The sequence below is a fragment of the Leopardus geoffroyi genome, chromosome A2 (assembly GCF_018350155.1).
Source record: "Leopardus geoffroyi isolate Oge1 chromosome A2, O.geoffroyi_Oge1_pat1.0, whole genome shotgun sequence".
NCBI lineage: Eukaryota > Metazoa > Chordata > Mammalia > Carnivora > Felidae > Leopardus > Leopardus geoffroyi.
The window spans coordinates 110,799,898-110,827,224 of record NC_059331.1 but is presented as its reverse complement, the minus strand read 5'-3'; the positions used below and the strand labels follow the sequence as shown (position 1 = coordinate 110,827,224).

The following is a 27,327-nucleotide window of genomic DNA, read 5'->3' as shown; positions in this document are numbered from 1 at the left end:
GGACATTCTTGTACATGTCATTTGATTAAAAAATTAAGTACACATTTCTGTTGGGTCTATACCCAGGAATGGAATTGCTTGGTTAGAGGGTATTCATAAATTCAGTTTTAATAGATACTGTCAAATAGTTTTCCACAGTGTTTGTGCTGCTTACACTGCTACCAGCAATGCATGAGAATTTCAATGCTCCATAGCCTGCCAACAGTCAATATGTTATGTCTTTTAAATTTTAGCCACTCGGGTTGTATCTCATGTGGGTTTCCATTTCTCTGATGACTGTTGAAATGTTGAACCTTTTTGCATATGTTTATTGGCCATTTGGGTGTCTTGTCTTGTGTGTCTAGCTCTTTCCTCTGTTTTTCTGTTGGCTTGGCTATCTTTGTCTTTTTGATTAACAAGAGTGCTTTATATAATCTGAATAGTGGTTCTTTGTTAGATATAAGTATTTGTGTATTGTGAATATCTTCTGATTTGTGTCCTGTTGTGTAATGTATATATATAATCTGTGCCTACTGAAAGGTCACAGAGATCACCTATGATTTTCCTTAAAAATATTTTTTATTTTATCATGCAAAAATATAGATTCCCCATTCATCTAGGATTGATTTTTGTGTATGGAATGAGGGTAGGGGTCCAGTCGACCCAAGCACCATTTACTGAGAAGGCCCTCTTTTCCCATGTGTCCTATATTTCTCCCTTGTGACAAATCAGATTATCATATATGTTTGAGTCTGGGCTTTGTATTCTGTTTTCTTAGGCAGATTTATTTTCAAGTTACAATTACCTCCCTTCAGTTTCACATTGAAATTCTTGTAATAAACTGTATTAATCTATTACTTGCTTTTTAAAATTCATTTTAGAATGTTTTGTTATGATTTATGCTGGTATAATATCCAAAACATCATACCTTCTGTTAGAGGTTTTTACAATTTAGGTATTTATTAGAATTACCATGTTGTTCCAAACTCATGAGTATACTTGATCAGAGACTAGAGCAATATTTATTTTGCCTCAGGAGTGAAATTGGTCTCTTTCCCCACCAGCCATGCCCCTCACCAACCTCAGCCACCCCTTATTTGGTTTAGCTATGAGTTTTCAACATGTGAAAGGAAAGGTGCACTAAGAAAATGTTGACAGCATGACAGTGAAAAATATATAACTCATGGATTTTCCTAAAGATTTAAGTTACAACATGGATGAGGAAATAATTAGAGTATGTTGGTGATGAAAGTATTATAAAATTACTGGCATTTATATGCAGTTTTATTATAGTTCTAAATCTTTGTATGTATTTTTAGAATCAAAACATTCTAGTTGCATTTACTTTTTACCTTTTTTTAAACTTTTTTAAACTTTTTTCTAGTTGTCTTTACTTTTACCTTTATTTTTGTACCATTAATTGCATATTCCCATAACAAAAGTGTACAGATTTTTACTTGTTAAAAGTTAAAATTTTAGAAATGTAGTGAAATATGCTTTTTGTAGTATTAACTTAGCTATATACTGGATTTTATTTCAGCTTCTTAAAATACCTAAATACAGACAACTCACTAACAAAGGAAAACATGTTATTTTGTGTAGATTGTGTTTTGTTCTATTAAATAAGGAGAAATGTTGAGAATATTTTGTTCTCTTGTAAAAGATGCTCCAGAAAATAGGCAAAGGGAATAGCATTTACCTTATCAGACTAGTACAGACTCTACTAAAAGTAAAAGAACCAAATTTTCTCTTCCCAGGACTTCATAGATTCACTTTAAGAAGTTTTTTTCTCTACCACCTTGGAATTGTAGGGTTGTGAAATTTTATATTCTGTCAAAATGACTGTTAAAAACATTTATTTTATTTTTTTCAATATATGAAATTTATTGTCAAATTGGTTTCCATACAACACCCAGTGCTCATCCCAAAAGGTGCCCTCCTCGATACCCATCACCCACCCTCCCCTCCCTCCCACCCCCCATCAACCCTTAGTTTGTTCTCAGTTTTTAAGAGTCTCTTATGCTTTGGCTCTCTTCCACTCTAACCCCCCCCCTTTTTTTTTTCCTTCCCCTCCCCCCATGGGTTTCTGTTAAGTTTCTCAGGATCCACATAAGAGTGAAACCATATGGTATCTGTCTTTCTCTGTATGGCTTATTTCACTTAACATAACACTCCCCAGTTCCATCCATGTTGCTTATATAAAGGGCCATATTTCATTCTTTCTCATTGCCACGTAGTACTCCATTGTGTATATAAACCACAATTTTTTTTATCCATTCATCAGTTGATGGACATTTAGGCCCTTTCCATAATTTGGCTATTAAAGACATATATTTTAAAAATTAGACTGAAATGTTAGGTTATGAAGACTATAATACAACTTGTTCTCTGATGTCTGAAATAGTGGCAATAATTTTGTAAAAGCAGCAGAAGTAGCCATTCATAATAGATAGGTAACTCAAACATTTTTTTATTTCTTCCCATATTTTGTCAGGTGGATGACAATATTCCACTTAGAGTAATGCTGCTTCTTATGGATGAAGTATTTGACTTAAAAGAGAGGAATCAGTGGTTGCGAAGGAATATCAAAAACCTACTTCAGCAGCTTATTAGAGCCACTTATGGTGATACTATTAACAGGTACCAGGGTTTTTTGTTTTTTGTTTTTTGTTTTTTTCTTTTTTCTTTTTTTTTTTTTTTTCATCCCTTAGAACTGTTCTTACTTAGCTTTTAAACTTGTACTTCTGGAAGTAGATTGCTCAACTTTGGTAGGAGAATTTTCATCTCTGGGCCTTTTATGATCATTAAAACAGCCTAGTGTTTTTACAGATAATTTACATACAAACTAAGTTGCTTACTCCATGAAAGTAGTGTTTCCTTATTTTATATATTTTCTAAAATTTTCACCCTACTCATTTAAATTTCCTTACTTTCAGAAAAATAGTTGACCATGTTGATTGGATGACCTCACCTGAGCAAGTAGCGGACTTAGTGAAACGTTTCAGGTATATCTTAAGACACAGTCACTTCTTTCAGGTAGTACAGTGTTTAGCATTGTTATCACTAATTAACTTACACTGCTTTTCTTTTCTTTGTTCTCTTCCTTTTTGATGAACAAAAAGACTTGTAAGAATTATAATAAACATTTGTTCCATGGACTCTTTGATCTGTGTTTCTTTAAAACCAGAATTGAAAAAAGTGTTAAAGAATAATCTTTAAGATACTGGTTACATTTTATCATAGTAATGTGACTTGAAAATAATTGAAATCCTTGATTTTAAATGAAAATTAAAAAAAATATGTACATCTCTGGCTCTGGACTTACCATTAACTATTTGAACCTCCGAAAAGAATATAAATCAAGAGCATTGGTACTCCAGTTCATATGTTCATCCTACACAAATACCCTGTGCCTCTCCTCTGTGCCTAGTAATTTGCCAGTCATCAGGACTGAGATAAAATACAGTCCCTTTAAGGAAAGCATGGCATAGTCCAGAAATGAACCTCTTTGCTAAAAGTGAAAGATAAGGCATATTCATGGCATCATGTACTTTGAAGTAACAGAAGCAAGAAAGGAGCTGTCAATATTGAACCTTAATTATTTGCTTGGCACCTACTGCTTTATGTACACTTTCTGATTTTATCCTATTTTATGAGATACGAATTTTTGTCTCCATTTTTTATTATGTGGAAACTGAGGATTAGAGAAGTTCAGCGGCTTGTCCAAAGGCTCACATGCTGTAAAGTAGGGAACAGCAAATTTCTTTAATCTGAAGCTGAGTTTCTCCTCCCTACCCCACACTGTTTCCAAAAGTCTGACCACCTGCTATGGCACATGTACATTCCATTTCAGGGTAGGGTAGTGATGTTTACTCTGGAGCACTGATTCCCAGCCTTGGCTGCATGTTGGAATCACTTGGAGAGCTTTAAAAAATAGTGATGTTTGGGTCCCATCTTAGGAGCCTAACTTACTAATTAATCCAGTAGAAGGCCTAAACATTAAGATTTTAAAGTTCCCATGTGTTTCTTTTTTTTTTTTTTAACTTTTTTTTTTTTTTTCAACGTTTATTTATTTTGGGGACAGAGAGAGACAGAGCATGAACGGTGGGGGGGCAGAGAGAGAGGGAGACACAGAATTGGAAACAGGCTCCAGGCTCTGAGCCATCAGCCCAGAGCCCGATGCGGGGCTCGAACTCACGGACCGCGAGATCGTGACCTGGCTGAAGTCGGACGCTTGACCGACTGCGCCACCCAGGCGCCCCAAGTTCCCATGTGTTTCTAATGTTCAGTCAAAGTTAAGAAAAACTGCTCTGGGAAGTCTGTCTCCCTCAGCCCAAATTCCCAGGTGGAACCTTAGGTATTGTGCTCAGTTCCTATCTTTGGCCTGTGAATTGGAGAATAGAAATCAGACACACCAAGTGAGAGAGAATAGGGTATGAATGTGAAAGGAATGTTGTAAAAAGGCTAGCTGTAAGTGTGTGTGCAGGACTGGTTCAAACTGGCTAAGTTATAGGGGCACCAAGGGAGATTAACTATAAGGTATCCAAATTCAAGATATTATGAGGTTGTATTTGGATAAGATTTCATTCTCATTGAGATCAGAGGCCTACTTTGAGTTTAAATGTAGTCGCCTATATATTCCATTTTGCTATCTTTATCACTTGTTTGTAAGTTATTCTAGGGCAGAATTCATCTGTTACTTTTCCAATGTATATCCCTTTACACTTAAAATTGAACTCTGCTCTTAGTTACTATTTGTTGAATATCATACATCTATAAAATTTCATAATGTTTCCACTTTCTGTTAACATTTGTGTCTTCTGTAGAAAATTGGAATAATTGTGCTAACTTGTATCATTTGAAAATGAAAGTTTTTACAAGATTTATTTGATTTTCTTAAATAGAGATGCCTTTTGGCCAAATGGCATTTTAGCAGAGACTGTTCCATGCAGAGATAAAGCTATTCGAATGAGAACAAGAGTTGCAGGAAAAACTAAATTACTTTCAATTATGCCAGGTGAGTGAACATGTTTGATAAAAATCTTATTAATTTGTAGTTCTTCTGAATTTTTGGCATTGAGCACACTGGTTTAGCTGCCTTTTGATTATAGTAACTACCAGTTAATGACTTGCCGTATATCAGCTATTGTGCTACGCATTTCTCATATATTCTTTACTAATTCTCATAACAGTATTAAGAAGCTAGGCGCTGTTAACATCACAGCTTTCTATGGGTGGAAACAGCAGCTCAAAGAGGTTAAAGAAGCTACCCCAGGTTCAGAGCTAGTATAATAAGGGACTGTTCAGCTTCTGCTCTGTGCTCAGCAACTGGAAAAGCCACTGCTTTCAGTCATGAAAAATAGTGGTGCTTTTAACCACTTCATTTGCTACCTTGAACCATTTTGAGAATAAAGTTGATGATAAATAGCCTGTGTAACAGATGAAAGGGCTAATAAAAGAACATGAAATGTGAGGTTTCCAAGAAGAATATTTGTCCTACTTCAGAGAAAAAACAAATTCTTTCAGAGATTCCTTTTACATAGTAACAACTGTTTGGTCCATTAATCTCTATTAAAACATGATTCCAAAGAAAGTATACATAGTGGCATTCTGTTCTAATTAGCATTACTTTAGAACACTGCTATCTCACTAACTTAGACTCACTTTGTCCCCATTTTGACTTCTCTCAACAAGAGAGCCTATGTCATATGAAAAGCAGTTTTGTGTGACTGGATGGGTGTTTGCTTCCTTCTTTAGTTACGAATATCTTTGAAAATACTTAGATATTTCTTCTCCACATTTTAATTATGAGTATAGAGAATGGAGAAGGAGTATTTGTGAAGTTCTTTAACATCGTTTAACGTTTTTTTTTCTCTTTGTTTTTCTTTAAAACTATTTTCATCACAGATTTAAAAATCTCTCTTCCATCAGTTAAGTTGGAGGTCTGCCAAATGGTTATTAATTCTGCCTTATAGATTATACTATTGCATTTGGAGAAAAAAAAACAAATCATAGAAATAACATCTTAGGAAAATAGAAATAAACAGTAGCTTAGGATGAAATATTATTTAATGTACTATTTATTAGTAAACCAGTTGTGCTGTAGACTGAATTACATAGCTGAAAGAAACTTTATTGCATTTGTTCAGTAAATATTTATTAAGAGCGTATCATGTGCCACACTTTCTTTGCATGAATCTCTGCCTTCTTGGAGCTTGCATTCTGTTAGGGAGACACAGGCAGAAGGCAGAGCAATAAAGAAAAACTAGGATGTGAGCTCTTGGTGAACGCTGAGGAGACCAGTAGTGCTGGTGAGTTGCTTTTGTGGGAGGAGAGGACACTTGTGTGAGGACTCAACGGAAGTGAGGGAAAATACAAAGGTGTATGTTTTTATATATACATAATCCCTCACCTGTTTTTAGTACACTCATAAGCCATTTGCTGTAAATTGTATATTACTCCTACTTAGAGACATACCTTTTGGAAGTTGTATGTTTCTTTTGAAAACAATTACATAGCATTTACTGCTATTAGGGTCCTGATTATAAATCATTAAGGATAATCATACATATTCCCTTACTCAGTTATCTGTAATAACTTCACGTTGCCTAGGAGTAAACTCCAAACTTGGCTCACTCTGGTAGCCACAGCACTTTTTTCCATTCTTCTCTTCACTTTTTTTTTTTTTTTTCTTCAAAGAATCTTAAAATTTAGCTGAATTGTAGTGCTCCCATTTTTTGAACCTGCCTTGTTTTTTCCACTTAGGGCTCATTTGCTCATTGCTCTCTCCACCAAAGGTAAACCGTCATCTGTTTGTGCCTGTCAACATCCCGTTCAGGTAGCAAAGTCTACCTCACTCGTCACTTCCACAAAGAGAGCCTTTCCTTGTTGTGTACCATGTGAAATTCTCCCCTCTGTAAACATCTTTATACTTACGGTATTTTCATGGCACTTTGACCATTGCAAGCTTTTCATTAATCAGCTTTCGTACATCATTTCCTTCTAGTATTTCTCACTGTGCATTAGATACATTAAGACTATTTGTACAGTGTTTAAGACTTTGTGGATTACTTTTCACATTATTTCATTAAAGTCCTCTAAATTCTTACAGTTATAAGAGTTTGCTTATTGTAAATCCCCATTTTACAGATAAGGAAACAAACTCAGGATGGGTAAGTACCATATAGGTATTAAGGGATTCTAACTCTAATGTGGGGTTTCTGAGTCCAGATCCTGATTTTTCCTTTGCTCTGTCATCCCCAGTGTCTAGTAAGTAGGTGGATGCCTGCAGATGTTTAAATTTTAAGTCTCAGTTATAATATGTAGCCAAAACACATTAACTGAATACCTCCTGTATTACTCAACTGTGTATTTAATATACTTTATTTAACTTAGAGCATAGTTTAGGCCTTGTGTTTCCTTTATATGAGTAATGAATTATGTTTATTTTCCCCCTCTTCATTTAGATGAACTGAAGCACATTATTGGGGCTGAGACAACACGGAAAGGTATTCTTCGTGTTTTTGAAATGTTTCAGCACAACCAGTTAAATAGGAGAATGGTTTATGTCTTCCTGGAAGGCTTTTTGGAAACCTTATTTCCACAGTATAAATTTCGTGAACTTTTCAACAAACTGCATTCACGGTCAAAGCAGATACAGAAATATAAACAGAAACTTCAGACTACTCAAGCGCCTTCTTTACAGAAAAGGTGACACTCCAATCTATGAAGCTGGTGTTCATTTTGTCCAAGACTAATAATATGGACAGATCTTCTGGGGCTTAACTCATATACTGTTGTGTCGCACCAGTCTTTCAGTGTCTCAAAATAGTTATTAATACATCCATAGGACTGTGGTTTTTCTCATCCTCGTCTGTAATCCAGCCACTACCAAGAGAGATTTCTGTGTCTTAAATGATTTGGTGCATATTTTTGCAGCATTGAGAGGATACTGCCCCCTTCTCAAGCAAGAATGACGTTGGTCTCTTCCATTTCAGCCTAATCAGCATTCTCCAGCAATGACAAAGTGCCAGAATGTATATGCGAAAGCTAAGGAAAGCACAAAACAATGGTTCACAGATAAACTGGCTAATTTGTTTAACACTGGGAAACTGAGCAGTGTATGACTTGGAGGGATTTGTTTTTTGCATAATAATTTTATAGGTCTTTATCAGAATTTTGATATAATGTGGATTAGCCAGGCGAATGATCTTTGCAACATCTGCTTCAGGTCTGGGGAAAGTGACAGGATGCCCTTAAAGTATGAAGTAACCTTATATCCTAATCACAGTTTTGTGACATAAAATAAAACCAATCAAAACCAGAATTTGATTGGATTTGTTATTCATTGGTATAAAACAAATTTTAATTGATTCTTATGTGCTTTGGGGCTCTATTTTGCTCTTATGGTACTCAATCATAAATTTTCTTCTGGTATTCTGTGTGCAAAAAGAAGGATATAGTGGCGTTCTCACTTAAGTTTCAAAATTATTACAGGTTTCTTTATCTTTAAGAGATTACAGATTATACAATAGGGAGTATAATCTCTTGAAAGAACTGCCAAATACATTGTTGTTTTAAAAAATATGGAAATTAAAAAAAACACACTCTTGAAAGTTACAATATGATAATTTTAAATTGTGTGATCTAGACATACCTTAGGCGATTGCAAAAGTAGCAAATCAAAGGATTAAATGAGCTTAGTAGTCATATGTAAACATACAAATTCTTAATTCTATTACTGTGTATATATGAAAATAAATAATGAAAACAGAACTATAATATTTTTTAAAATATGCTTTTATTTATATTTTGCATAATGTAAAATTCTACTAAATAAAGCAAGTTGGCAAAACCCCTGGGTGTATACATTTAAATCCCTAAAATAATTTTATACCAACAACAACAAATTACCTTTTCCAGTTTTGGAGCCTCTGCATTTCTTATAGTTTCTCGTTCTCCATTTGTCCATCTTGGAAGTCTTCATATCCCTTGTATGCAGGATTTCTGCATAGTTTTAAATACTTACACTGACTAAGGGTTTGGGTATGTCAGCATTTTTTGTTTTAAAAATACTTAACACTACAACCTTAAAATAGTGAAGCTACTCATCAGACCACTGAGCCAAGATCCTGGTATTAAAAGAACGTCTGGGTGCTTAAGATAAAGGGACAGAGTATCAGTATCCCAGTTATTTGGGAGCTTTAAGATTGGAACAAGATGTTACTGTCTTGTTTTCACTGAGGTCCTACTTACAGAGTGAAGCCTAATAACAGAATAAAGCCTTCCTTTAAAGCTTTATAATAATAATCATATTTATTAATGATGCTGTTGTGCATACTTACAGTATGCATATATTCAGTATGTGTTGCATGTCTAAAGAATTACATAAATGAAATCCCTTTCATTGCAACTTGGAAATAAGAAAAGATCCTTATTAACTCTGACGGAAGAAATAGTATTTTTTCTTCTCATTGTGTCTCCCTGCTGAGGTCCCTCCCGATGCCCCAGGCTTTCAAAGTGAGGATTTGTGAAACACGTCTGTGGGAAGCATCGGCATGGCCACAAGTGCAATGATTTTCAAATATACCCTTGCCCATTTCAAGTATATTTTTGACGTAAATAAGTCTAAGAGTAAACAAGAATTCATGTAAGAGCCTAGTGTGTACCTGTGAAAAGCATTTCCAGATAATGTGAGGAATGTTGGCCATCAACCAGGGAAAGAAAGGTCGTGCAAAATGGCAACTTTTCATAACAGAGCCCTGCAAGGTAACTGCAGTCATACCAAAAACTATATGAGTAAGTGGGTTTTTAAAACAATTTTTGTTGAAAGAGTTTATATTTCAGAAGCAGAAATGTCAAATGGTAGAGTCTATGTAAATGGCTGTGCGTCTTCTCCACGCACATCTGTGTTTTTACATCAGAGAGAGCTGTGGTCATGCTAAAATTAGAGATACGTTTTAATGACTTGGTCAAGCTGTATGTAAAATATTTAATCCATGTCAAGTACAGTGTACTACATTTAATAAAGTTATTACATTTAATGCATTTATTGCATATATAAATATATACCTGAAGAGGCTTTAAGTCTTCGGATATTTGATTTTTGAATGTGTTTTTAAGTCAGTGGTGCCTTTAGGCAAGAACCTTCAAAATTAATCATATTTTGTTTGGGTTTTCTGATTTTTCAGGTAACATAAACTATTTAGAAACCATCACTACTAACTTCTAGTTTATTCACCTAAAAATTGATTGTATGATTTAAATATAGTGCTTAGCTGGGCATTTCCTATGATTAGGGTGTTCTGAATAGTTGCTGAAAAATTGTGCCATTGACCAATGGATGCACTTGGTTAGCCTTAATTTTTTTTTTTTTTTTAAAAAGTTAAAAACTTTCTTGTATATTTCAGTTCGCTCATTTTAAGTTTGTGCTGCTGGTGTTTGGGGAAAAATCAGTTAAGTGCTACCAGAAAGTGTATCAATTTTTTAAAAATTAAGAACAATATAAATTTCACAATTTAAAATTTTAATTTTGTGCAATATTTTCATTTAATGCATGTGTATTTGAGTAATTGTAAAATAAATGAATTTTTAATGTTTTGAGATCTAGTTTAAACTGTTTCTTAACCCAACAACTTACATTCCGTTGTTGCTGCATCCTTTTATTTAAGGACTTGTTTTAAAAGTCTTTTTTGTCACTCCTTGTAAAATTATTTTGTTATTAGTAAATTTTGCTTATAGGAGCATGGCTCCTGTACTACAAGGGAAAAATATAAAGAGCACATCTTAGTATTATAGTTGTTAAAAGATAACTTGTGCATATCATTGTACAGTAAATGTCAACTGTGTGCCTAACCTATCAATACCTTCCTTCTTTAACAAAGAAGAAACAATCAGAATGTCAGTTATTTTTATTGAACTAAAAAGAAGATTAAAGTTTTTATTTGGTTTGCGTTATGTTCTGTCCATTAGAAAATACTAATAAAGTATTAACAAACCTTTTTGTTGAATTTATTTAGTAGTGTTGTATTTTTATTACTTAAAAAAAAAAAAAATGCTTGCTCAGTGGTCTTTTAGTATCTGTGTATATTTTCCTTTCTTTTCATTTTAGCAACCAAGCAGTTCAAGTTCCAGATTGATAGAAGAGCTGTTGAGTGATTACCGACAACTAATTGAATTTAATATTTCCATTTTATGGGGCAAGTAATTTACTACCATAATGTTAAGGAAACTTCATACAAAATTAGAAAGTCATTTCCTCATTGAGAAAGATCTATAATAAGTAATCCATTAACAGTTTTTATTTGATCTCATTTTTAATTCATAGTCTTTCTAATATTTTAGATGTTTCAGTTCTAAAGGCAATAGACTCAGTACTCAACGTGGCTATGTCTGGGTGGTCATAATATTCTCAGTCTTCTTATATCTGTATAGACTTCTCAGACATCAACTGTGAGTACTTTTACCCTACTAGGGACAGGTATAGTATTTGTTAAAGTGCACACTGTAAAATATTGGTCCCCTTTACGATGTTTCTGAGCAGTAATATACTTCTATGTAACTTATGCAAGTCTACATACTATTCAAAACCCTATGTTCCTTTACAATCCAAGTGATAATATCAAAGTTTCTGAAAATTTCTGTAATAAATGAGTCTGTTTAATTTTGTTTACCTAACTTCCCAAACTTAACCACAGAATTTTTTGTCATATGCACCTTAATTAATAGCTTGAGGATAATGTTCCCAAGGAACATGATTTGAGAAATCGTAGATGGGGAGGAAAAAAAGGTGAAGCATCTTTAATTAGGGAATATAAACTCTAGACAGAAAAACCAGTGGACTTGGGCCACAAAGTTTTATTTGTAGCCTATCATTCCAATGGAAAGTTGAATCTTTGGAAGATAAAGGAGAATATGAAAAATTAACAGGTTGTTAAATAGCAGCTTTAGAGTTTAATTTGACCCTGGGTACCAGAATAATGAACTCAGTAAGGGATAATACAGTATGTCCCGTGAGGAGTGGGAAAGATACTTGCCAAGGATCTTGCTAGTGTGGTCAAAAGGGTATTACTAGCAAGTGCGGAGAGGAGAGAGGAATGTGATACATTTCAGTTTTTAAAATGTGTACCAGACATTGGCCCATATATACTGGCAGATATTTGGCCTGGGCAAACTTGAAGCAGCTGAGAACCCAGAACTTCACAAGAAAAAAAAAAAAAAAAAATTAACACGGGCACCTGGTTGGCTCAGTTGGTTAAGTGTCCGACTTCAGCTGAGATCATGATCTTGTGGTTCGTGGTTTTGAGCCCTACATTGGGCTCCGTGCTGACAGCTCAGAGCCTGGAGCCTGCTCTGGATTCTGTGTCTCCCTCTCTCTCTCTGGCCCTCCCCCACTTGTGCTCTGTCTCTCATAAATAAAAACATTAAAAAAAAATTAACTCATTTACCAATTCACAGTGTATGAGAAATGCATGAAATATGGTATTTTAACGTAAGTGGGTAAACATGACCTTTCACATATCAGGTGGAATAAAAGTAGGACTTTGCATTGGAAGTCCCAAAGACCACCCCCTGGCGATTCACTGGAAGAGCTGACAGGACTCCAAGCATATGGTCCTACTCACAGCTAAGATTTATTACAGCAAAAGGCTATATAGAACAAGATCAAAGGAAAAGGATGCCTGGCACAAAGTCTGAGGGAAACCTCATGAGCTTCGAAAGTTCCCTTACAAATGAAGTCTTCAGAATACACTTAACTCCCCTGCAGCAATGAATTGTGACAACACGTGATTGCCTACCAGGGGAGCTCATTCAAGATTGATTTTTATTGGGGAGAGGTCCTATAGGCACCCTCTGCATGGTATGTACCAAAATTCTGGACTCCCTGCAGGAAAGCACGTGTTCTGTACAAGCCATATATTTCGTACAAATAGTTGAGGCATAATGAGCCACTTGTATCAGTTTAGGGAATGGTAGGAATGCTTCCAAAATCTAACTTCTCAGATACCTGAGAACAAGGGCCAATCTTGCAAGCAGGGTTTTCAAAGGACAGCAGTCCTACCTGCTATGTTAACTTTTTTTTTTTTTTTTTTGCATACCTATATATCTTGATGCAAAGAAATGGCTAATAGTAAAAAAAAAAAAAAAAAAAAAAAAAACAAAAAAAACAGATTTGCACTGAAAGTCAATAAGATTTATCCTTCTGTAGAAGCCTCTATACCTAGAGGTGGAAACAGTAGAGAGAATTCAGATGTAGATAAAAGGGAAGAAAGATCAAATGATATAATATGGATATATACTCCCAAGAAGCTTGAGGAACAGATTTGTGTATTTCCAATAAAGACTCCCATAGCACCCAGTTACTTAGTATTTCATAATCAAAATGACTTTTTGAGGTGTAATACTGTTCTCCAGTTTATAGATGGGAGTCATTTACCCCAAATTTCACAGCCGTTAAGTGTGAGGATGAAATCTCCACAGTGGTGGTCTGGGTGGTGGCCTGATTGTAGTGTGTGCCACGGTTTCTCAGCAGTGCTGTTGATATTTCAGGCTACATAATTTGTTGGAGCTGTCCTGTGCACGATGGGATCTTTATCAGCCTCCCTGGGCCCTACCCACTTGATAATTCCAGTAGCACTACCCCTCACCCCCAGTTATGATAACCAAGAATGACTCCAGACACTGCCAAGTGATGTCTGGGGCAAAACTGCTCTCAGTTGAGAGCCACTGATATGCTGTCATAGAGACAGTCTTTTCTCCATAAGCAAACAGCCAACAAATGTGTGGCTTCTCTTGTATGGAGACTCTAAAGGGGATGCCTAAGTCTGCATTAAGAGGAGGGGAAGGCCAGGGACTGGCAGCAAAACCAACTATTTTACTTTACTTAAGGAAGCATCCAATAGTTGAGGGGTGGGGGAAGAAAATAAAGGGATTTTGCAACCTGAGAAAACAGCGTTTTTCTTGAGGATGTGAAATGAATGGTTATATGAGAAAATTGCCATGATCAGGCTATTAACTAAGGAACACTGATATTGTGGGATATTTTTCTTTCAGATACCTACTGTCCTTTTTATTTTGTGAGCCAGCCCTTCTAGGGCCTGAAAATTCCCTTGCAGTCTTTGTAAACACCTTTCCCTAATGCTCTTGTTTCTTGAGTTTTCCTTTGACCGGTGCAAAGCCCACTGAGATGCCCAGGTGACTCACCTAATGCACTGACTTCACCTTTAGGGATGAACCTCATTAAAAATTACAGCTTTTATCCCTGCTGTTTTCTTTTTCTTTCCCTCTGGCTTCTTTTTCTGGGTCTTGGTCAAGTCCAGTTCTGGTTTTGATTAAGTGCACAGCTGCTTTATTTCTCCATTGGTTGAAGCAATGTTGAGAAGCTGGTTTTTGCTGTCTGATCTTCTGATTGTCTATCAAGCAGCCAGTTGTCTTTTTTGTTTGCCTGTTTTGAGGATTCTTAGTATCATACTGACATTTTAGTAAGGCTGGGAGCTGGTCACACCTGTGAGATGAGGACGATCTTGTTGCAGCCCACAGGTGTTTCTACTGGCAGAAGTAGACCACTCCATCTTGTTTGTCTTACTCACACAGTACTACAAGCTTAAAAAAGAAAAAAAAAAAAAAAAAAAAAAAAGACAAGAAAATGTTTTCGTGCCTGTGGGAAAGGGAGCACCTTCCCGCAGTCCTTCTTGCCTCTCAACTCCCTCCTTCCAAAGCTGCTGTAGTGAATTGGTGAGTTTTGCTCTTTATTTTTGATTCAGGATGAAGTGGTAAAAGTGAGGCTGCTAGTTTGTGTGTGTGTGTGTGTGTGTGTGTGTAAATGGAGAAGAAAAATGCCTTTTCTCTTAATATAAAAGAAAGTTGGCCTTTTACAAATTGTTTGTGACACTGTATTTGTCGCTGGCATTTACCCACTTCATTGCCTCAACTTCTGGAAATTAATTGGGTATAAAAATTGATCGCACTATTGGGAATATCTAATGTAAAAATACAGATTAACCATCAAATAGGAGAGAACACATACGGAGATTTTTTAAAAAATGGAAATTAGTTTCACTGGCTTTAGGGTAAGAGTTGAGACTTAGGAATTTTCCTTGGTTTTTATAACAGTTATTTCAATGAGTATGTATGCATGACAGAATGGGACTGCAGATTGAAAGAAAGTTTACTTTTGGCTTGTCAGGAGCTTCATGACTTTCTATTCAACCTGAAGAATGCTGAGTAGCCTGATTTTTCTTGCTCATTAAAAAAAAAAAAAAATTAGGGGCGCCTGGGTGGCTCAGTCGGTTAAGCCTCCGACTTCGGCTCAGGTCAATATCTCGCGGTCCGTGAGTTCGAGCCCCGCGTCGGGCTCTGGGCTGATGGCTTCCGATTCTGTGTCTCCCTCTCTCTCTGCCCCTCCCCTGTTCATGCTGTCTCTCTCTGTCTCAAAAATAAATAAAAAACATTAAAAAATTTTTTAAAAAAATTAAATATTTATTATTTTTTTTAATTTTTTTATATTGTATTTATTTTTGATAGAGACAGAGCACAAGTGGGGGAGGGGCAGAGAGAGATAGGGAGACACAGAATCTGAAGCAGGCTCCAGGCTCTGAGCTATCAGCACAGAGCCCAACGTGGGGCTGGAACCCACAAACTGTGAGATCATGACTTGAGTTGAAGTTGGACGTTTAACCGACTGAGTCACCCAGGCGCCCATCTTGATCATTTCTTTAAAAACCAAAAAAACCTTTAATGAACCAGATGACTATATGAAAGATACTCAATTATAAAGTATTAAATTTAATGAAGCTCCTATTTTGATTGCATAAGTTGACTAGGACTTAATATAAATTAAAAATAAAGGAACCAAATAAGTTTCAGGGAGAAAATGTCAACAAATAGTCCAGTGGATAAGTTTGCTAGTTCTTTAAGGAAACTCGAATTCTTGCTGAAGAAGGTGGGTACAAAAAGCTTGTCATTCTTTAAGTTAATGGCCTTAATACAAGATAAAAAACAAAAGCATGCATCAGTTATCAAATAAAAGAACAATGCTAAGAACTTGTTTTAATAATTAGGTATATGAATGTAGAAAAAGTCAGAAAATATTCCTAAATGAAGTGAATAATTAGACAAATAATTTTAATAATTATGGTTTAAATGTTGGTTTTAATAATTTTGGTTTAAAACATCTACATGTCTTCACCTTAGTGTTAAAAGTAATATTACGCTGAAGTTTCTAATTATTAAAAAATTTGGATATGTTTTCCTATGTAAAGCCCAATTTGAGTGCCTTGAATTTCCTATGCTGATTTAATGGATCAAGTAAGTTATCTTTGTCTCCACAAAACTTTTAGCTTATGAAAATGTAGAAGTTGTGTTTGACTAATTTAGTAGTTTTCAAATGGGAGTGAGTTTACCTTTCATGCAACATAAGGGAATATCTGGACATTTTTGATTGTCGGGACCAGAGAAGTTGCTAGTAGCCTCTTAATAAGTAGAGGCCAGGAATGTAGCTAAACATCCTATCGTAGCCCACAACAAAGAACTTTCTGGTCCAAAACATCAGTAGTACTGAGGATGTAAATCACTGAGCTGAATAAAATTATTATGGCTTTATAAAAAGACTTTGATCTTCTGATGGCTTCAGGTCATAAAACAGTGTTACACAGAGAGTTACTATGTTTAAAATGACTGTAAATTTTTTTTCATATTGTTTTTGAAATTCATGTATGTTGTTACATGTATCAATAACTCATGCTTTTTATTGTTGTTAATATTCCATAATATATATATGGATAACAACAATTGTTTTATCTACTCATCAGTTGAAGGACACTGGGTTATTTTAAGACCTCGGTAATTATAAATAAAGCTACTATAAACATGGTTGTATAATAAAGAATTTGACCTCTATCTATCCTTTGTTGCTGACTCTGGAAGACTCTGAATTCATGGAATTTCCCTTGTAATAGGAGTGTTTTTGTTATTCATGAGCCCCTTAGAGCACCTGAGTCATGCTAAGGCGATGAGTTGACTTAGGAAGGGAGCTGATCTCCAGAAAGATCAATCACATGATGAGGAGGTTTGGGACTCAGAGCCAGCTGACCTTTGGTGAGGAGAGGGGGGACTTGATATTGAGTTTCATTACATGGCCAGTGATTCAGTCATCCATGACTCTGTCATGAAACTCCAATACAAACTGTGGACTTCAAAGCTCACTAGAACTTCCTGGTTGAACAACAAACATATTATTGTCCTAGTAGTTTGACCCACCTTTATTCTACGGGAAGGGGGCAAGAAAGATCGGCATTGTGGAACCTCACAGAACTCACCCTATGTGCCTCTTTATTTCACTGTCCTGATTTATATCCTTGATAGTAAAAGTTTCATCATAATTATAGTGCTTTTCTGAATTCTGTGAATAGTTCTAGTGAATTACTGAAACAAGAGGTTGTTGGAACTCCTGGATTCATAACCAGTTTATCAAAAGTACAAGTGGCCTGGGCACTCCCAAATGTGGTTGGCATCAGGATTAAGGGCAATCTTGTTGGAGACTGTGCCTTTAAACCCGTAGAATGTGATGATAACTCTGAATGATTAGCGTTAGAATTGTATTGCAGTATATCACCTGGGGGCAGAATAAGCCTTCACATACAGGTGTTTGTGCATATGCTTTCATTCTCTTGGGTAAATACCTAGGAGAGGCATTGCTAGGTTCTTTGATATATATATATATATATATATATATTTTTTTTTTTTTCCCAAAATTGCCAAACTGTTTTTTTTAAAGTGGTTATATGTAGCATTTTGTGTTCCCACTAGTGATTTGTTACAGTTTCAGTTTCTCTGCATCCTTGTCAGCACTGGGTATTATAAAGCTTTTTTTTTTTTTTTTTTTTTTTTTTTTTTATGATTTTACTTTTAAGTAATCCCTCTACCCAAACATGGGGTCAAACTCATGACACTGAGATCAAGAGTCATGTGCTCTACTGACTGAGACAGCCAGGTGCCCCTGGCTTTCCTTTTTTTTTTTTTTTTTTTAAGTTTAGGCATTTTACTGGTTGTGTCTCATTGTCTCTTAGTGTGGCTTTAATATGCATTTCCCTGCTGACTAATATTTTATGTATCTTTTCATATACTTATTTGCCATCCTATCTCTTCCTTTGTGAAGTGTATACTCAAATCTTTTTAACAGATGTGTATTTTTCAAAGGATTTTCTCCTTGTTTGTGGCTTATCTTTTAATTTCCTTAACAGTCTCTTTTGAAGAGTAGATTTTAATACATTTTAATAAAGGGTCATTTATCAGTTTTTCCTTTTTTATTCTTCTGTCTTATCTAAGAAAACTTTCCTTAATACCACAAAGGTAATCCCTTTCAGAAGTTTCATAGTTTTAGGTTTTACATATATTTCAGTCTGCATTCCATCTCAAATTAAGTTAGTGTATGATGTGAGGTATGAGTTGAGGTTCCTCTTTTTCTGCATATTGATAGACAATTATTACTGCACCACCACTGCAGAAACTATCCTGTTCCCCCATTGAATTATCTTGGCACTTTGGTTGGATGTCAGTTGGCCATAAATACGTGATTCTATTTCTAGATTTCTATTCCATGGATCCATATATTCTTGGGCCAACATCATACGTTATAGTTTTAGAGTAAATCTCAAAATTAAATTACATGAACCCTCTGACTTGGTTTTGTTTTCTTCAAAATAGTTGTAGCTATTTAGGCTCCTTCTCCTTACAAATTTTAGAATGAGCTTGTTTGAAAAACAAAACAAAGACAAAAAACCCTACTGGGATTTTGAGTGGGATTACATTTAATCAATAACTCATTGAGGTAAGAATTGGCCTCTTAATATTGAATCTTCCGATCCATGAATACGGTATGATTTCTCTCCTCAGTGTTTTATAGTTTCATGGACCAAGTATTTTACATATTTTGCTAGATTTAATCTGTTTCATGTTTTTTAAAATGTTATTGGAAATGGTATTATATTTTAACTTCCAGCTGTTCATTGTTAGTATATAGAAATGTGATGTTTTATGTTGACCTTATTTTCTGTGATCTTACTAAACTCACTAAAGATTCTTTCGAATTTTCTACATGATAATCACATATTCTGTTAATATAGGCAGTTTTAAATCTCTTTCTAATCTATAAGCTTCCTCTCTCTCTCTCTTTCTCTCTTTCTCTCTCTCTCTTGCTTTACTTCTCTGGCTCAGAACTTTAGTATTTTGCTGAATAGGAATGATGAGAGAGGATGTCCATGCCTGTTTTTTCACCAGTAAGTTTAGAGGTGAGCTGTAGGCTTTTGGTAGGTTTGATCACAAATGGATGGTTTTTAGTGATATGGTTATTGTTTTTAGACTGGTGAATTAGATAGATGATTTCCTAATGTTGAATAGACCTTCCATTCCTGTGATTAACCTCAGTTGGTCACAATTTATTATCCTTTTTATAAATTGTTGCATTTTAACTATTACTAACATTTTTTACAGTTGTGACCATGAGGGATATTACTCACTGATTCTCTTGCAAAGTCTGGTCTTGGTAACAAGGATAATGATTTCATAAAATGAGTTGGGAGGTGTTCCTTTTATTTTTTTATATTCTGTAAGAATGTGTGTAAAATTGGTATTATTTCTTCCAAAATGTTAGAAATTACCTGTGGGGTCATAGAGTCCTGGAGTTTTCTTATGTATAAAATTTTGAACTATGAATTCACTATCTTATATAGATAGAGAATTATTCACATTGTCTCTTCTTGAGAAAATTTTGGTAGTTGACATCTTTTAAGGAATTTGTCCATTTCATCTCAGTCAGGGTTTTTCAACCAAAGTGACATTTGGATAGGATAATTCTTTGCTGTGGGAGGGTGTCCTTTGAATGATCGAGTGTTTGGCGGCATCCCAGGTCTCTACGTACTAGATGGCAGGAACAAGCCTCCCATTTGTGACAACCCAAACTGTCTTCAGACACATGTCCCCTGTTGACTGAGAACCACTGATTTAAATTGTCAAATTCATTGTCATAATGTTTCTTGTGATATTCTCTATCTTTTAATGTATGTATGAGCTGAAGGAATTTTCTGTCTTTGATCTCTGATGTTGGTAATTTGTGTCTTTTCTTCTTCTCCCTCTCCTTCCCTCCTTCCTCTCTCTATCTTTTTTTTTTTTTTCTCTTATAAGATTGGCTAGAGTTTCATTAATTTTCTTAGAGCTACTTTTGATTTCATTTGATTTGGTTTCATTTGATTTTCTCTGCTACTTTTTTTTTTTTTAATTTTTTTTTTCAACGTTTATTTATTTTTGGGACAGAGAGAGACAGAGCATGAACGGGGGAGGGGCAGAGAGAGAGGGAGACACAGAATCGGAAACAGGCTCCAGGCTCTGAGCCATCAGTCCAGAGCCCGACGCGGGGCTCGAACTCCCGGACCGCGAGATCGTGACCTGGCTGAAGTCGGACGCTTAACCGACTGCGCCACCCAGGCGCCCCAACTCTCTCTGCTACTTTTTTGCTTTCAGTTGTATTTATTTAGGCTTTTGTCTTTATGTCTCTCCTTGATTTCAGTTTATTTCCTCCTCCATTTGTAGTTCCTTAAAGTAGAAGCTTAGATTATTTCCTAATATATTCATTTAATATTATTATAAATTTCCCTCTAAGTGTGCTTTAGTTTCACCCCATACATTTGGGATTGTTTTCTATTTATTTTCACTCAGTTCAAAAGGTATTTTATTTCTATTTGACTCCTTTCTTCCATGAGTTACTTAGAAGTGTATTTAATTTCTAAACATTTTGGGATTTTCCATATATATGCTATTGGTTTCTAGTCTATTCCATTTTGGTTAAAGAACACTATATACTTGCCGTTGTTTTTAACTTTTCTGGGATTTATCTTGGTGAATCTTTCATGTGCCATTGAAAAGAATGTATATTCTGTTGTTACTGGGTGGAGTATTCAATCATTGTTGGTTAGGTCTTTGGTTGTAGTGCTCAGGCCTGCATCTATACCGTGTTTTATTTCTGCTTGGTCTTTCAATTACTAAAATAGGAGTGGTTGAAGTCCCCCGTCACAGTTGTGAGTCTGTTTCCTTTTAGTTCTATTAGGTTTCGCTTCATGTCATTGAAGCTTTGTTTCATGCATATTGACGAATTGCCCCATTTATCATTGCCTAATGCTTCTCTTTATCACTCATGATATTAGTTGTTCTGATGTCTACTTTGATAATAAGAAGACCTTAAAAAGAACCATACTGCAGGCTAGACTTAGGCCATGAGCCATAGTGTGTTCACTTCTGTTTTAAAGGTTTCTTGTTCACAAGACATAGTTGACTCTTTTGTTGCTGGTTGGTTGGTTGATCTCTGCCATTTAATTTGGGTATTTAAATCACTTAAATTGTTTTAAATTTTTTTTTTTTTCAACGTTTATTTATTTTTGGGACAGAGAGAGACAGAACATGAACGGGGGAGGGGCAGAGAGAGAGGGAGACACAGAATCGGAAACAGGCTCCAGGCTCTGAGCCATCAGCCCAGAGCCTGACGCGGGGCTCGAACTCACGGACCGCGAGATCGTGACCTGACTGAAGTCGGACGCTTAACCGACTGCGCCACCCAGGCGCCCCTAAATTGTTTTAATTGTTGTTAAATTTAAATTTATCATCTTGCTAGTTGTTTTCTTTTTTTTCCATTTATTTTCTGTTCCCTTTTTCCTCTTCTTTTGGATTGTTTTTTATGAATCTGTTTTATCTTTACTAATGGCTTTTAGCTTTACTTCTTAAAAAAAATAATAGTTCTAAAGTTTAAAATGGTTTTGTTTTTAATTTATGTGGAGAGAGAGAGAGAGAGAGAGAGGAAGGGGAAAAGAGAGATGGGGAGAGAATCTCAAACAGGCTCTGTGCTGTCAGCACAAAGCCTGATGTGGGGCTTGAACCCACAAACTATGAGATCATGACCTGAGCCGAAATCAAGCATCAAGAAGCTCAACTGAATGGGGCACCTGTGTGACTCAGTTCTTCTAAAGTTTAAAATATATGTCTTTAGGGGCGCCTGGGCGACTCTCTCTCTTTCTCAAAAATAAGTAAACATTTATATAATATATATATATATATATGTATATATATGTATGTGTATATATATGTATGCATATACATTGTATATACATTATATACATTGTATATACACTATATATACACATTGTATATACATTGTATATACATTGTATATGTATATGAACATTTATATAATATATGTATGTATGCATATATATGTATGCATATGTATGCATACATATATATGCATATATATGTATACGTGTGTGTATATATATATATTTATATAAACTTTAACTTGTCACAGCTGTGTTAAAATCTGTAAGAATCGTACAATGTATTTCCAGTTTCTCCCTCCTTTATTGTTGTTTTATTTTACATTTCATTTTTACACATATTACAAGCCTTACAGCTAAATTCTTAATTATTTTACCTTAGCCAAATATTTCTTAAAGTGGCTAAAAACAAGGAAAGATATCATTTATACTTTGGTTCATTTTTGCCATTTCCAAAGCTTTCCATTTGTTTGTGCAAAGCCAAGTTTCCATCTGGTAATAATACTCCTGCCTCAGAAATTCTGATTTAACATTCCTTGTGATACACATCTCTTGCCATTGAGTTCTCTCAGTTTTTGCTGTCTACAAAAGTCTTTACTTCACCTTAATTTTTGAACAATATTTTCATGTGCATACTATTCTGGGTTGATTCTGCTTTTTTTTTTCCCTCCAGTACTATAAATATGCTACACCATGACTATAAAAACATCAGTGGTTGTCAGGGAGTTGGGAGGTGGAAAGGGAGGGATGAATAGGTGAAACAAAGGGGATTTTCAGGGGGCATCTGGGTGGCTTAGTCACTTAAGCCTCGTACTTTGGCTCAGGTCATGGTCTCGTAGTTCATGAGTTCGAGCCCTGTATAGGGCTCTGTGCTGACAGCTCAGAGCCTGAAGCCTGCCTCTGATCTGTGTCTTCCTCTCTGCTCCTTCCCTTCTCACACTCTGTCTGTCTCTCTCTCTCTCAAAAACAAAATCATAAGCATAAAAAAAATTAAACAAAAGGGATTTTCTGAGTGAGGAAACTTTTCTTAATAAAACAAATGGTGGATACACATCATTAGGCATATGTTAAAGCCCACAAAACTACACAATTCAAAGAGTAAACCTTAATTTAAAGTATGGACTATAGTTATGTAATGCATAGTTTACATGGTTAATATACATTAATAATGTACAGCATGGAATAATTAAAACTACATTATTTATTATATTATATAATAAGTAATTGTAACAATTGTTTAACACTAGTGCAAGATGTTAATAATAGGGAAAACTGTGCGGAGTTGGAGAGTGAAGTGGAGAGGGGTGGGTATATCAAATTTTATGAACTATCTCTTAATTGTGTAAACCTAAAACTACTAACAAAAATAAAGTCTATTAATGATTTTTAAAAATACATTTTTAGAAATGTTTTTGTGTGAAAAGTCTGATGTAATTCTTTTGTTTGTTTCTTTACGTAGGTTGCATCTTTTTTTTCTTTTTGCTAGTTGCCTTCAAGATGTTTTTTTCTTTGCTTTGGAGCATTTTATGATGTCTCTAGATTTTTGTGTGTGCATATGCCTGTGTACATGCATGTGATTTTCATCTTGCTTACTTACAACGCTTTTCTGAGCTTCTTGGATCTGGGATTTTACATATTTCATTATTCTTAGAAAAGATCTTCATATACTTTTTATTTCTTTTTCTCTTTTTCTGGGACTCCGCTTACCCATATGTTTGTTTGATTGATTGGTATCCTACATTTCTGGGATTTATTCCCACTCTTTTTCTCTTTGTGTTCAATACAGGAGAGAGGATTTGATTGATTCATCCAATCAACATCCAGTTTAGGGGATTCCTTTTTTTTTTTTTTTTTTAATGTTTATCTATGTTTGAGAGAGAAAGAAGGAGAGACAGAGTGAGAGCAGGGGGAGGGGCAGAGAGAGAGAGAGAGACAGAATCTGGAGCAGGTTCCGGGCTCCAAGCTGTCAGCAGAGAGCCCAGCCTGACTTGGGGACGAAACTCAGGAACTGCAAGATCATGACCCAAGCCAGAGTGGGACGCTTACCTGACTGAGTGAGCCAGGTGCCCCAGTTTAGGGAATTCCTATTGGGTGGAGATTTTAGAACAAACCACCTCAGTAGTCATCATTGGGTTGGGAGCCTTTCTTTGTCCAGTCATCTATGCCAATCCTTTATGGTATGGAGCGTGGATGGTCTATATCTGATTGTCTCAGCAGGCATCAGAGGCAAGATTTCTGATAGAGGTAATATGCATGGCCAGCATCCCAAGTATGACAGACTTCTGTAACCAATACAGGTTACAAGGGAAAGCAAAGTAGGAAAAGTAAAATCATGCTTTGGAAAAGGGAAATCAAGATATTTTTCATGCTCCTGCCCTGAGTCACAGACATATTGTGCAGAAGCTCATTCACCCTCTGGTGTCCATGAGTTCATAGGAGATAGTTACTTCCATTTTACCTAGAATTTCTATGAAGAATGAAGAGAGTTACCCCTGAGAAGGCAGAGGGAAATTTAAATGACACCTAGAATCAAGTGGTTAATAATATACTGAAGATTAGATACCAGGTCTGGGTTCCTATTATAACAGTATCATACATTGCACCACAGCTACACTTGTCTGAAGTTGGTACATAGAAAACAGTTTTTAAGGAATTTACTAATTAATCCACTCTGCTGAAGCGTAATTGTGGGGAAAGACAATCCTTTTTTAACTGTAGTGAGACTTCTCCCTTCCTGATTACTGCTCCTACTTATTGACTTGTACTATATGCAGTGAGGGAAAAGGAAAAGGACATTGGAATAAGACTGTCACGGCTAAGGTAGTAGTTCTATAACCCAGTGACTCTGTGACCCTGTCACTGACAAAAATCATTCTCGGGCAAAGACAAGTTGGAACCTCAGCTATGCTCATTCTTTTTTTTTTTTTTTTTTTTTTTTAATTAATTTATTTTTTTGAAAAACAGAGAGAGGCAGAGCACAAGGAGGGGAGGGGCAGAGAGGGAGGGAGACACAGAATCTAAAGCAGGCTGCAGGCTCTGAATTGTCAGCACAGAGCCCGACATGGGGCTTGAACCCACAAACTGTGAGATCATGACCTGAGCCAAAGTCGGAGGCTTAACCGACTGAGCCACCCAGGGCCTCCGATGAGTTCATTCTTGAATTCAAATGCTTTCAGGCACACATAATTGATGTATGGAGAGGTCCTGAAAACCTTCTGGAAGAGAATGTTTCCAAAGGAAAGAGGGAGTCTGGGTTAGAAGCTTGGTCAGATAACATTGCCCCAGTGATCTGAAAGGAATAGCAGTACTGAGAGCAGCATCTCAAAGAGGGGCCTTCCCAAAATTTCTGTAAAACCTTGGTGTAACATGGTGATTATTTAGGATTCATGTAACTGAGAGCATAGCTCAGAGAAGGAGCTGAGAGGTAAAGTCTCCTCACTTCCCCAGGAAAGCTTTGAGGCACTGTGGGCTCTGAAGAACAGAGCACATTTTGGGCACCTGTGAACCGCTGGCAAGGAGAGCTCTCGTGGGCATGAGCCCTAGCAAGGCTCTGGGCCCTGGTTCTTCCTGTATGCATTCTTCTGGGAATTGTTTTCCTGTTAGCCCAGTCATTGGTTAGTAATTTGTTTTTCTTTGGAGACTTTTTAACTGTTGGGTGTTAGGCTTCCTAGATGAAATCTACACATTCTTTGGCAGACCCATTTCTATTTTTTGAGTTATTGCTGAGCTTACAAATTACTTTGGGGGACTTTCTTAGGTGGAGAGAGAAAAATCAAACACTAAGTGGTAAAGAAATGAATGATTTTGTTCCTTCAGTCCATCTACCAGCTGGTATTTAGAACTACTCTCTCGTGTTGGTCCTATGAAGGCATGGGACCTCAACTTAGGGAATTAAATTTATTTCTATTGAGCAATAATCATGGAGATAAAGTTACCAAAGATCAGTTTACAAATTATAAAAAAATAACTTGGTACTTTTCACATCTTGTTCTTTTTTTTTTTAATGTTTATTTTGAGAGAGATGGCGGGGGTGCGGAGAGGCAGAGAAACAGGGAGACAGAGGACATCAAGCATGCTCAGCACCATCAGCACAAACCTGACACATGGCTCGAACTGACAAGTCATGAGATCGTGACCTGAGCTGAAACCAAGAGTTGGACGCTCAACTGACTGAGCCATCCAGGTGCCCCAGTACTTTTTACATCTTCTAATTCTGCATTTCAGAGTGTCCCTTAAGACTTTGATTCATAAGACTGTTCTGTATTGACTAAAGGTGTGCCTTTTCCTGAATAATATCCTACCTAGTGTTCAGTGAGTGCTCGACATTGAACTCCTTTACATAGCTTGCCTATTGTAATCCTTGAAAAATCTGCATGAGGTACTATTATCATTATTATCCCCATTCTAGAGCAGCAGAGCCTCATTGACAGGAGCAAGGTATATAATCTGTGCTTGGTCACACAGTTAAGACTCAGTTGAGCCAGAATTCCAAGTTGCTATGCCACCTTGCCTTCAAATAGTGAGGAAAATGCCACTGGGTGGAAAGCCAAGCTTGAAAGCACAGAGACTGGACCATGAATCACAGTGGGGACACATGGCCAGGACAAGAAAACCCACGGCCCATGATGTATGAGCATATGAGTTTGATTAATGGATGTGGGAGCCCCGAATACAGAACACTATGAAAAGGATAACCCCTGAAACATTGGGCTGCATGTAGGAAATGTGAGACATTATTAATGTTGCATATCAGTTAGTAGACCTGTTTCTATGAAGAGATGGTTGTGGATGCAGAGCATTTCCTTTGAATTCTTATTCTTAACAATTCTTGTCCCCCTCCAGTAATTTGGAAGGGAGTGTGAATCTACAAATTGTCCTACAACCATAAGATCATACATTCAAATTGGCAGATTGACAAATTAGAATGCCAGTTTCAAGAAGAAATGAGATTTCCAAAGTTGCTTAGGTCAATGTTGCTTTGCAATCTGATACGCAATCTCATATCAGAAGGCCTACATAAGTTGTCCTGGGACTCAGTTGTGACTAAAGGACTGGTAGGAGCGGGCTTGCTGGAGCTCCCCTGGCACAAGCTGAAACACATTTTGAGATGAGAGATTTTTATAACCTCTAAGTACAGAGGTTTCAAGAATGATAGGCCTCAAGGGAAGAGTACGATGCCTGTTACTCATTTAGATGATCCTCAAGTCCTTTTTCTACTTTGAGTTTGAAGGCGAAAGCTATAATGAAAGATCAG

At 36.1% G+C, this 27,327-nt stretch overlaps 1 protein-coding gene and 1 long non-coding RNA gene across 6 annotated transcripts in view; both read left to right on the top strand.

Annotated features, from left to right (window-relative positions):
• The window catches only part of SNX13 (sorting nexin 13), a 136,267-nt gene extending 125,275 nt beyond the window's left edge, over positions 1 to 10,992 (top strand). For all 5 annotated transcript variants that reach the window (XM_045495010.1, XM_045495011.1, XM_045495008.1 and 2 more), the window contains 4 exons: positions 2,474 to 2,619; positions 2,916 to 2,984; positions 4,884 to 4,996; positions 7,446 to 10,992. In XM_045495010.1, coding sequence (XP_045350966.1) covers positions 2,474 to 2,619; positions 2,916 to 2,984; positions 4,884 to 4,996; positions 7,446 to 7,693 — 576 coding nt within the window. In that variant the 3' untranslated portion in view covers positions 7,694 to 10,992. The remainder of the gene's footprint in view (positions 1 to 2,473; positions 2,620 to 2,915; positions 2,985 to 4,883; positions 4,997 to 7,445) is intronic.
• Positions 2,991 to 4,278, top strand: LOC123606519. Its single transcript, XR_006716323.1, has 2 exons — positions 2,991 to 3,991; positions 4,235 to 4,278. It is a non-coding gene; the product is annotated as an uncharacterized LOC123606519 (long non-coding RNA).
• Positions 10,993 to 27,327: the final 16,335 nt, after the last annotated feature.